This window comes from Oncorhynchus gorbuscha, unplaced genomic scaffold (genome assembly GCF_021184085.1).
Source record: "Oncorhynchus gorbuscha isolate QuinsamMale2020 ecotype Even-year unplaced genomic scaffold, OgorEven_v1.0 Un_scaffold_9303, whole genome shotgun sequence".
Classification (NCBI taxonomy): Eukaryota; Metazoa; Chordata; class Actinopteri; order Salmoniformes; family Salmonidae; genus Oncorhynchus; species Oncorhynchus gorbuscha.
In genome coordinates, this window is record NW_025752304.1 from 1,911 (window position 1) to 12,948 (window position 11,038).

The following is an 11,038-nucleotide window of genomic DNA, read 5'->3' on the forward strand; positions in this document are numbered from 1 at the left end:
CCCTCTGACTACCACTGACCGACCGGCTGGGAGGCTTCCCTCTGACTACCACTGACCGACCGGCTGGGAGGCTTCCCTCTGACTACCACTGACCGACCGGCTGGGAGGCTTCCTCTGACTACCACTGACCGACCGGCTGGGAGGCTTCCTCTGACTACCACTGACCGACCGGCTGGGAGGCTTCCCCTCTGACTACCACTGACCACTGACCTGACTACCACTGACCGACCGCTGGGGAGGCTTCCCTCTGACTACCCACTGGCCGGCTGCTTCCCTGACTACCACTGACCGACCGGTTGGAGGCTTCTCTGACTACCACTGACCGACCGGCTGGGGAGGCTTCCCTCTGACTACCACTGGCTGGCTGGGAGGCTTCCTCTGACTACCACTGACTGGCCGGCTGGAGAGGCTTCCCTCTGACTCCACCACTGACTGGCTGGCTGGGAGGCTTCCCTCTGACTCCACCACTGACTGGCTGCCTGGGACTGACTCCACCACTGACTGGTGGCTGGAGGCTTCCTCTGACTCCACCACTGACTGGCTGGCTGGGAGGCTTCCTCTGACTCCACCACAACTGGCTGGCTGGGAGGCTTCCCTCTGACTACCACTGACTGGCTGGCTGGGGAGGCTTCCTCTGACTAACTGGCTGGCTGGGATGCTTCCCTCTGACTACCACTGACCGACTGGCTGGGAGGCTTCCCTCTGACTCCACCACTGGACCGGCTGGGAGGCTTCCCCTCTGACTACCACTGACCGGCTGGCTGGGAGGCTTCCCTCTAACCGGCTGACTGGCTGCCTGCTGACTAGCTGTCTGGACATTGATGCTTCGTTTACACTGGCTGGCTGGGAAGCCCCTCTGACTACCACTGGTCTAAATAAATAAAACTCTGGCTGCCCGACTGACAGCTGTCTGGCATTGGCACGCTGCCCGGCACGCTGCCCAGCACGCTGCCCGGCACGCTGCCCGGCACGCTGCCCGGCACGCTGCCCGCACGCTGCTCCGGCACGCTGCCCGGCACGCGCACGCTGCCCGCACGCTTGCCCGGCACGCTGGATCATGTCATGGGCATTGTGTAAGGTCAGGAAAATGGCAGCAGGGACTTGGCAGTTCATTTCCCACCACACCAGTCATTGCAGCCTATTTAAAAGCAGGTTGAGGAGAGGGCACGCTGCTGGTTAAAAGACAGATGCAGCTACCACTGATAATATAGCACAATTATTACATCATTATTGCTATTACACAACTATGAATAATTTGGCAGCACTTAGGCCAGTCTCTGTCACAGATATATAGGACAACATCAGATATGAATAGCTTAGGCTCACAGTGGGCCAAATGTGGTCAAAACATACGTTGATTCACATGTGGGGAGACCGAGAGAGGGAGACCGAGAGAGGGAGACCGAGAGAGAGGGAGACCGAGAGAGGGAGAGAGGGAGACCGAGAGAGGGAGACCGAGAGAGAGGGAGACCGAGAGAGAGGGAGACCGAGAGAGAGGGGAGACCGAGAGAGAGGGAGACCGAGAGAGAGGGAGACCGAGAGAGAGGGAGACCGAGAGAGAGGGAGATAGAAGGGGAATCAGATAGCCATCTGTCTCAGCGAAACTCTGAATTGAGAACAGGAGTCTGTTTGTGTGACTGAACCATCTAGTGAACACAGCCTCTCAGGGCACCTCCCTCCCAAATAGCACCCTATTCCCTATATAGTGCACTACCTGGTCAGAAGCACTATAAAGGGAATAGCGATGCCATTAGGATCAGCCAACTCTCTGCCTGAGCCAGAACCATCGCTTCAGCAGCTGTTCCAGTTAAAGGCTTTAGTCACAGGCTGAGTATTTTGGGCCCTGGTTACAGCCCTGCCACTCTGGGCCCTGGTTACAGCCCTGCCACTCTGGGCCCTGGTTACCGCCCTGCCACTCTGGGCCCTGGTTACAGCCCTGCCACTCTGGGCCCTGGTTACAGCCCTGCCACTCTGGGCCCTGGTTACAGCCCTGCCACTCTGGGCCCTGGTTACAGCCCTGCCACTCTGGGCCCTGGTTACAGCCCTGCCACTCTGGGCCCTGGTTACAGCCCTGCCACTCTGGGCCCTGGTTACTGCCACTCTGGGCCCTGGTTACAGCCCTGCCACTCTGGGCCCTGGTTACAGCCCTGCCAAGGACATACTCTGGGCCCTGGTTACAGCCCTGCCAAGGACATACTCTGGGCCCTGGTTATAGGCCTGCCAAGGACATACTCTGGGCCCTGGTTATAGCCTAGCCCAGCCAAGGACATACTCTGGGCCCTGGTTATAGCCTAGCCCAGCCAGGGACATACTCTGGGCCCTGGTTATAGCCTAGCCCAGCCAAGGACATACTCTGGGCCCTGGTTATAGCCTAGCCCAGCCAAGGACATACTCTGGGCACTGGTTATAGCCTAGCCCAGCCAAGGAAATACTCTGGGTCCAAGGTATACGCCTAACTCGGGTCTGGAGTTTATCCTGGTCAGGTGATGAGGTAAAGTAAAACTCCTGTCCCTAACCAGTTTCCAGTGCTGATGCTCTACGGGAGGCACCCTGCCTGGTCAACAGTAAGGAGCAAACCCTGAATGTAGCTACTCTCTATACTGATCTCTGGTCAACAGTAGTACACTAGACAGGGTGAATGGTCAACAGAAAGGAGGAAACCCTGAATGTAGCTACTCTCTATACTGAGCTCTGGTCAACAGTAGACAGGGACCAGGGTGAATGGTCAACAGTGGTACACTAAACAGGGACCATTTGAAACAACCATGTCACATCATTATCAACATACCTTTCTGAAGGAGCTTCACCTCTCCGTTCTCCCTCTTGATCTCATTCATCACTTTGTGTTTCTTCTTCTTCTTCGTCTTGTCCTTACTGCTGTGGTCTGAAGAGGGGGGAGGACAGAGAGAAGTTAGGGTGAGGCCTTGAGGGTCCTTTCAGGAGAGGGGCAGGTTATGGTACAGTAGAAAGACTCCTCTCCCCAGTAATTCAGCCTGCATCCTAAATGAGAATGGCACCCTATCCCCTACATATGGAACCCTATTCCCTAAAGGCCCTGGTCTAGAATAATGCAGAAATGGCACCCTATTCCCTACATATGGAACCCTATTCCCTCTTGGCCCTGGTCTAGAATAATGCAGAAATGGCACCCTATCCCTACATATGGAACCCTATTCCCCAATGGCCCTGGTCAAGAGTAATGCAGAAATGGCACCTATTCCCTACATATGGAACCCTATTCCCTAAAGGCCCTGGTCTAGAATAATGCAGAAATGGCACCCTATTCCTACATATGGAACCCTATTCCCTCTTGGCCCTGGTCTAGAATAATGCAGAAATGGCACCCTATCCCCTACATGGAACCCTATTCCCCAATGGCCCTGGTCAAGAGTAATGCAGAAATGGCACCCCTATTCCCTACATATGGAACCCTATTCCCTAAAGGCCCTGGTCTAGAATAATGCAGAAATGGCACCCTATTCCCTACATATGGAACCCTATTCCCTCTTGGCCCTGGTCTAGAATAATGCAGAAATGGCACCCTATCCCCTACATATGGAACCCTATTCCCCAATGGCCCTGGTCAAGAGTAATGCAGAAATGGCACCCTATTCCCTACATATGGAACCCTATCCCTAAAGGCCCTGGTCTAGAATAATGCAGAAATGGCACCCTATTCCCTACATATGGAACCCTATCCCTAAAGGCCCTGGTCTAGAATAATGCAGAAATGGCACCTATTCCCTACATATGGAACCCTATTCCCTAAAGGCCCTGGTATAGAATAATGCAGAAATGGCACCCTATTCCCTACATATGGAACCCTATCCCCTAAAGGCCCTGGTCTAGAATAATGCAGAAATGGAACCCTATTCCCTAATGGCCCTGGTCAAGAGTAATGCGTCATTTGGGATGCAGACTGACTCTGTAATTTACTGATTCCCAACTGCTTTCCAGTCTGAAGGACGACAGGATCTCACAAAGACAGACAGACTTTTACAAGACAGGCCATCGCTGACATTTGAGGAAAGCAATTTAAGGACGTCGCTGAAATGCGATCTCTTAAGATTTTCAGCCGTTAAAAACACACAGGACAACGTAATTAGTGGTATCACTGATGACTACTTGATCGGTAGCTAGCATGATTATACAGCTCGGCATTATGGGACAGTTTAACAAACGGCAGGTCGAAAAGTATTAATGCCAATTTACAGGAACTGCAGTAAAATGTCAAACTGCAAAGAACATGAGCAAAATAGTTTTATATGAAAATGATAATACTATTTAATACAATTATAATCTAGGCCTAGTCATTTATGAACACGTCGTAGGTGACAAAAGGGCCCCGAAACAGCAAGGTAAAATCGGCAGCAAGTCTGGAACCAACAGGACCCTGAACAGCATCTTCCCCCGAGCCATAAGACTGATAAATACTTCAATAGTTCACCAAACTAACTACACACCAAACAGCTCCACAGGACTGTGTACATGGAGCCTTTTTTGCACTAACTTTGACTCATCACATACGCTTCTGCCTCGTCAAATCAAATGTTATTCGTTGCATGAGCTGAATACAACTACTGAATACAACTACTGAATACAGCAGGTGTAGTAGACCTCACAGTAAACTGCTGAATACAACAGGTGTAGTAGACCTTACAGTGATATGCTGAATACAACAGGTGTAGTAGACCTCACAGTGAAATGCTGGATACAGCAGGTATAGTAGACCTCACAGTGAAATGCTGAATACAGCAGGTGTAGTAGACCTCACAGTGAAATGCTGAATACAACAGGTGTTGTAGACCTTACAGTGAACTGCTGAATACAACAGGTGTAGTAGACCTTACAGTGAACTGCTGAATACAACAGGTGTAGTAGACCTTACAGTGAACTGCTGAATACAACAGGTGTAGTAGACCTTACAGTGATATGCTGAATACAACAGGTGTAGTAGACCTTACAGTGATGCTGAATACAACAGTGAACTGCTGTAGTAGACCTCACAGTGAACTGCTGAATACAACAGGTGTAGTAGACCTCACAGTGAACTGCTGAATACAACAGGTGTAGTAGACCTTACAGTGAACTGCTGAATACAACAGGTGTAGTAGACCTTACAGTGAACTGCTGAATACAACAGGTGTAGTAGACCTTACAGTGAACTGCTGAATACAACAGGTGTAGTAGACCTTACAGTGAACTGCTGAATACAACAGGTGTAGTAGACCTTACAGTGAACTGCTACAGTGAATAACAGGTGTAGTAGACCTTACAGTGAACTGCTGAATACAACAGGTGTAGTAGACCTTACAGTGAACTGCTGAATACAACAGGTGTAGTAGACCTTACAGTGAACTGCTGAATACAACAGGTGTAGTAGACCTTACAGTGAAATGCTGAATACAACAGGTGTAGTAGACCTTACAGTGAAATGCTGAATACAACAGGTGTAGTAGACCTTACAGTGAACTGCTGAATACAACAGGTGTAGTAGACCTTACAGTGAAATGCTGAATACAACAGGTGTGTAGACCTTACAGTGAACTGCTGAATACAACAGGTGTAGTAGACCTTACAGTGAACTGCTGAATACAACAGGTGTAGTAGACCTTACAGTGAAATGCTGAATACAACAGGTGTAGTAGACCTTACAGTGAACTGCTGAATACAACAGGTGTAGTAGACCTTACAGTGAAATGCTGAATACAACAGGTGTAGTAGACCTTACAGTGAACTGCTGAATACAACAGGTGTAGTAGACCTTACAGTGAAATGCTGAATACAACAGGTGTAGTAGACCTTACAGTGAAATGCTGAATACAACAGGTGTAGTAGACATCACAGTGAAATGCTGAATACAACAGGTGTAGTAGACATCACAGTGATATACTGAATACAACAGGTGTAGTAGACCTTACAGTGATATACTGAATACAACAGGTGTAGTAGACCTTACAGTGAACTGCTGAATACAACAGGTGTAGTAGACCTTACAGTGAAATGCTGAATACAACAGGTGTAGTAGACCTTACAGTGAAATGCTGAATACAACAGGTGTAGTAGACCTTACAGTGAACTGCTGAATACAACAGGTGTAGTAGACCTTACAGTGAACTGCTGAATACAACAGGTGTAGTAGACCTTACAGTGAACTGCTGAATACAACAGGTGTAGTAGACCTTACAGTGAACTGCTGAATACAACAGGTGTAGTAGACCTTACAGTGAACTGCTGAATGCAACAGGTGTAGTAGACCTTACAGTGAACTGCTGAATACAACAGGTGTAGTAGACCTTACAGTGAACTGCTGAATACAACAGGTGTAGTAGACCTTACAGTGAAAGTGAACTACTGAATACAACAGGTGTAGTAGACATCACAGTGATATACTGAATGCAACAGGTGTAGTAGACCTTACAGTGAACTGCTGAATGCAACAGGTGTAGTAGACCTTACAGTGAACTGCTGAATACAACAGGTGTAGTAGACCTTACAGTGAACTGCTGAATACAACAGGTGTAGTAGACATCACAGTGATATACTGAATACAACAGGTGTAGTAGACCTTACAGTGATATACTGAATACAACAGGTGTAGTAGACCTTACAGTGATATACTGAATACAACAGGTGTAGTAGACCTTACAGTGATATACTGAATACAACAGGTGTAGTAGACCTTACAGTGATATACTGAATACAACAGGTGTAGTAGACCTTACAGTGATATACTGAATACAACAGGTGTAGTAGACCTTACAGTGATATACTGAATACAACAGGTGTAGTAGACCTTACAGTGATATACTGAATACAACAGGTGTAGTAGACCTTACAGTGATATACTGAATACAACAGGTGTAGTAGACCTTACAGTGATATACTGAATACAACAGGTGTAGTAGACCTTACAGTGATATACTGAATACAACAGGTGTAGTAGACCTTACAGTGATATACTGAATACAACAGGTGTAGTAGACCTTACAGTGATATACTTACTTATGAGCACTTTCCCAACAACGCAGAGAAAAATAATGTCCAGTGAAAGAAATACAAATAATACAAGGGGGTCAAAAAGCGGTAGAAGACATGTAAACACAGGGCCTGTTTACTAAGGTCTTCCAGTACAAACCCTTAAATCCTGACACGTGTCACACCCTGGAATGTGTGCAAGCTGCAAATTCAAACGTTGGGCCCAAATGTTTTGCAGCCAAAAGGGAGAAGTTACAGTATTGAACAGCACAGAGGCTCTCCATTGTTCAATAACTTGTTACTCATTCATATCAAACAATAAGTGACTCATTACTTCCTACTGGGGATTTTATCAGCTCAAAACGGCACCTAAAATATTACTCCCTACTGGGGATTTTATCAGCCTAAAACGGCACCTAAAATATTACTCCCTACTGGGGATTTTATCAGCCTAAAACAGCACCTAAAATATTACTGCCTACTGGGGATTTTATCAGCCTAAAACAGCACCTAAAATATTACTCCCTACTGGGGATTTTATCAGCCTAAAACAGCACCTAAAATATTACTCCCTCCTGGGGATTTTATCAGCCTAAAACAGCACCTAAAATATTACTCCCTACTGGGGAATTACCAGCCTAAAACAGCACCTAAAATATTACTCCCTACTGGGGATTTTATCAGCCTAAAACAGCACCTAAAATATTACTCCCTCCTGGGGATTTTATCAGCCTAAAACAGCACCTAAAATATTACTCCCTCCTGGGGATTTTATCAGCCTAAAACAGCACCTAAAATATTAATCCCTACTGGGGATTTTATCAGCCTAAAACAGCACCTAAAACCATTGATACTATATAACATTCAGAAATTCAATAAATAGACTATCAACATTCGGGACATTCCACCAGGGTCATAGGAATTACTATAAGTGTTGGTGCTCTCTCTGCCAAAGACGTGTTGGATGTGTGTGAGAGAACAGGGCAGATAAAAGCAAATGTATTTATGAAGCCCTTTTACAATCAGCAGATGTCACAAAGTGCAACAGAAACCCAGCCTGAAACCCCCAGACAGAAAGCAATGCAGATGTACTGTTTAGTAACAGAATGACGGCACCAACAGCAACCCAGCCTGAAACCCCAAACAGAAAGCAATGCAGATGTACTGTTTAGTAACAGAATGACGGCACCAACAGCAACCCAGCCTGAAACCCCCAGACAGAAAGCAATGCAGATGTACTGTTTAGTAACAGAATGACGGCACCAACAGCAGACCTTCATTCTGTTATTAAACTTTGCATCTGCCCTGTTGTTCAAGTAAATGTGTTCTTGTGAAATGTTCCATGGACATTGTTAAATGTCGTCCTTGTGCATCGAGGTGAATGATTTGTTTCAATTTGACATCATTGATGTGTTTGACATCTAGATTTTTCACTTTAAAATGTGTCTAAGCAACACTCTTACCCTGGAATAGCCCCGTCTCTCTCTCTCTCTCTGCTTGACTTGAGTTCAAGTCCTCCAGCTTCACATCTCTTCCTCTCAACAGCCTTTCTGTCTTACCAGCTCACACCTGCTTTCATCCCCAATGGAGCCAAAACACCTGAACTTGGAATCCAACAGCAATGCAGAAGGCCTGATATTTAATTACTGAGAATAAACTCCAGGTGAACTTGGAATAGAATTATGTTATTTTAAACTTTAAATTACCTTGAAATACATAGAATTATAAATGATATTTTGCACTTTAAATTGCCGTAGAATAGATAGAATTAGAATATAAACTTGAATGTATATTTTTAGGCCAACTTGTAATCATCCTGTTATACATCGAACCAGAACGCTGGAATATTTATTTTATCCCGTTTTAAGTATCTGTTACAAGGTCCCTCTAATGTCCTGGGGAGGGAGGGGTCCGTTTTTATAATACCCACAGTCTTTATTTCTCCCACATTGGTCAAATGTAAGAAATTAATTAGTCTAAAAGATTGATCCAAACTAAACGGTATGAATAACATCCTGTGTGTTAGAATGCCAGTTTGAGACAGATCTATTCATGTGGTTGATAGTGGCAGCACGCATGTAATAATATTCAGAGGTAGAGAGAGCTGTTCCCTGACTCCGCTGCTCTCGTTGCTCTGCTGTTATTTGGGGGCGTGGTGGTGATACAAACAACAGTGGCTGCCGATTGCTTATTAAACCGTCATTTGAACACAGTCTTTTAAAACCACCCGTTACAATTAAAACCCCACTTCTGTGTAGGCCTAACGATCGGTCAATGTTTCGCAAACACGTCTCTAACGTTCTCCCAGAGCGTAATGCTGATCTTACAGTTGTTTGTTTATACAACCATGTCAAATTTGTTCCGCTCTGGTTTATCAATTGTATTTCCCGTTTGAATTGAACTAAAAACGTGCGTTTGTAAAATGTGCAATAATGTTTCCACCCGTGGCCCGACATCCGAACGCTATGTAGCAGTTTGCAGAAGAACGCTCGATACTTTGTAACGTTCGAACGTGCATTTTCTACGCAGGTTCAAGAGCGGGTAAATCCGCAGCCATTAACCAAGCGAGAAGAACAGCGAAACTCGGACAAAAAAATAAATAGAATTTCACCGTAAAAAAAAATGTCCTTATGTGTACAATCGTGGCTAGAATTAGAAATGTAAACGGTCCTTTCCAAAATAACACCAAAACTATTTGGAATAAGACGCGATAACAGACGCAGTTCTGGACTGGACACATTGTCATACTGCACAGCGCACACTGTCGGCCCCACATGCTTCATAGTCCTGAAGAGCGACAGCCACTAGCCCTGAAAAGCTAAGTGGTTAATGGACACTGACGTCTTTCTATGGACAATAACATGCAGTAACACGTTCTATTCATGTAACGTTATATCCAGCCAGCCGTTTGGTGCGTAAAATTGCGCATTCATATAAAATACCTTTTTGCAACAACTTCATCTCCCCGTTCTCCTTCTTCATTACAGTAGTGACGTTACTCAGACTGCCGCTAATATTTCCAGGAGTACCAGGGATTGGTTTATGTTTCTTCTTTTCCTTGAAATCCTTCTCTTTCTCTCGTTTTTCCTTGGTCTTTTTGGATGGTGGTTTGGTATGGGAGGCGAGGAAAGCGCTCTGCTTGAACACTGTGTGAATGGGAGGCTGGAGGGGCGCCGAGGGGTTGCTGCTCGCCTTGACGGGGCTGAAGCTCCATGTTGTCGGGATGCCTGAACTCTGCTTCTGGTGCTGCTTCTCCACTGCGCCGCCACCTCCCCCTGCACCTCCTTCCCCATTTAGTTTCTTAGGTTTAAGGCTCTTCTCGTCGTTTCGGACTCGCTTGGACGGCGGCGGGTGAATGTCCCGGGAAGACGGCGGCCGGGTGTCCGACGCTAGTTTCGGTTCTTTAGATTTGGCGAGCGGGCTTTTGGTCGCTGCACCAAAGTGAATGAAGCTCAGTGACTCCGCCATCTTGGGGCTCTCTGTATTTACTCTCCCGACCGCTGTTTGTGCTAGGCAGGCATAGAGGGGCGGAGTCTGGTGGCTAACTGACAGGCAGGCCAGGTTGGAGGTGGTGTCTGGAGTGTAATGATTGGTGCGAGGAGAAATGGGACACATTACGCGGGAAACAGTCTGCAGAACACTTAACTCTGTGTAGAGGATATATAAACCTGTCTTCATTATTTACAACAGATTATGACATTAGGCTTCATAACATTACAACATTAGCTAACCTAAGGTAATTTATTTACATGTGTTTATAGGGACCCCTTTATTAGTGTCTGATTTAACACCACAAATAAATATATTATAGGCTCCTCTAAACTCTATTAATAAATGTATTAAAACTGAGGTTCAGTTTAATAAATGAATAGTCCATTAGGCTTTCACAATCAATGTGCCAAGTTTTGTGCAATGTACAAGGAAAGTGTTCTGGTACTTGCGCTTGATCCTTCCGACATTGTGTGACCATCTGGTCCTTTGACCTGCGGCAGGTGGGCCAGGGTTCAGAGCGTTGGGCCAGGGTTCAGAGCGTTGGGTTCAGAGCGTTGGTCCAGGGTTC

The 11,038-nt window shown here is 46.3% G+C and overlaps 1 protein-coding gene across 1 annotated transcript; it reads right to left on the reverse strand.

Annotated features, from left to right (window-relative positions):
- Positions 1–2,758: 2,758 nt before the first annotated feature.
- Positions 2,759–10,497, reverse strand: LOC124030116 (lysine-specific demethylase RSBN1L-like). Its single transcript, XM_046341599.1, has 2 exons — positions 9,921–10,497; positions 2,759–2,884 (listed from the first exon to the last, which is right to left on the reverse strand). The coding sequence occupies exons 1-2, from the start codon at positions 10,444–10,446 to the stop codon at positions 2,769–2,771; spliced, it is 642 nt and encodes a 213-aa protein (XP_046197555.1). The 5' UTR covers positions 10,447–10,497; the 3' UTR covers positions 2,759–2,768.
- Positions 10,498–11,038: the final 541 nt, after the last annotated feature.

Excerpts from the sequence above, each read along its gene's own strand:
- LOC124030116 (XM_046341599.1), bottom strand. The coding sequence starts at position 10,446 with ATGGCGGAGTCACTGAGCTTCATTCACTTTGGTGCAGCGACCAAAAGC. Across the intron at positions 2,885-9,920 it reads GATGAAGTTGTTGCAAAAAG|ACCACAGCAGTAAGGACAAG; the intron begins GTATTTTATATG and ends CCCCCTCTTCAG.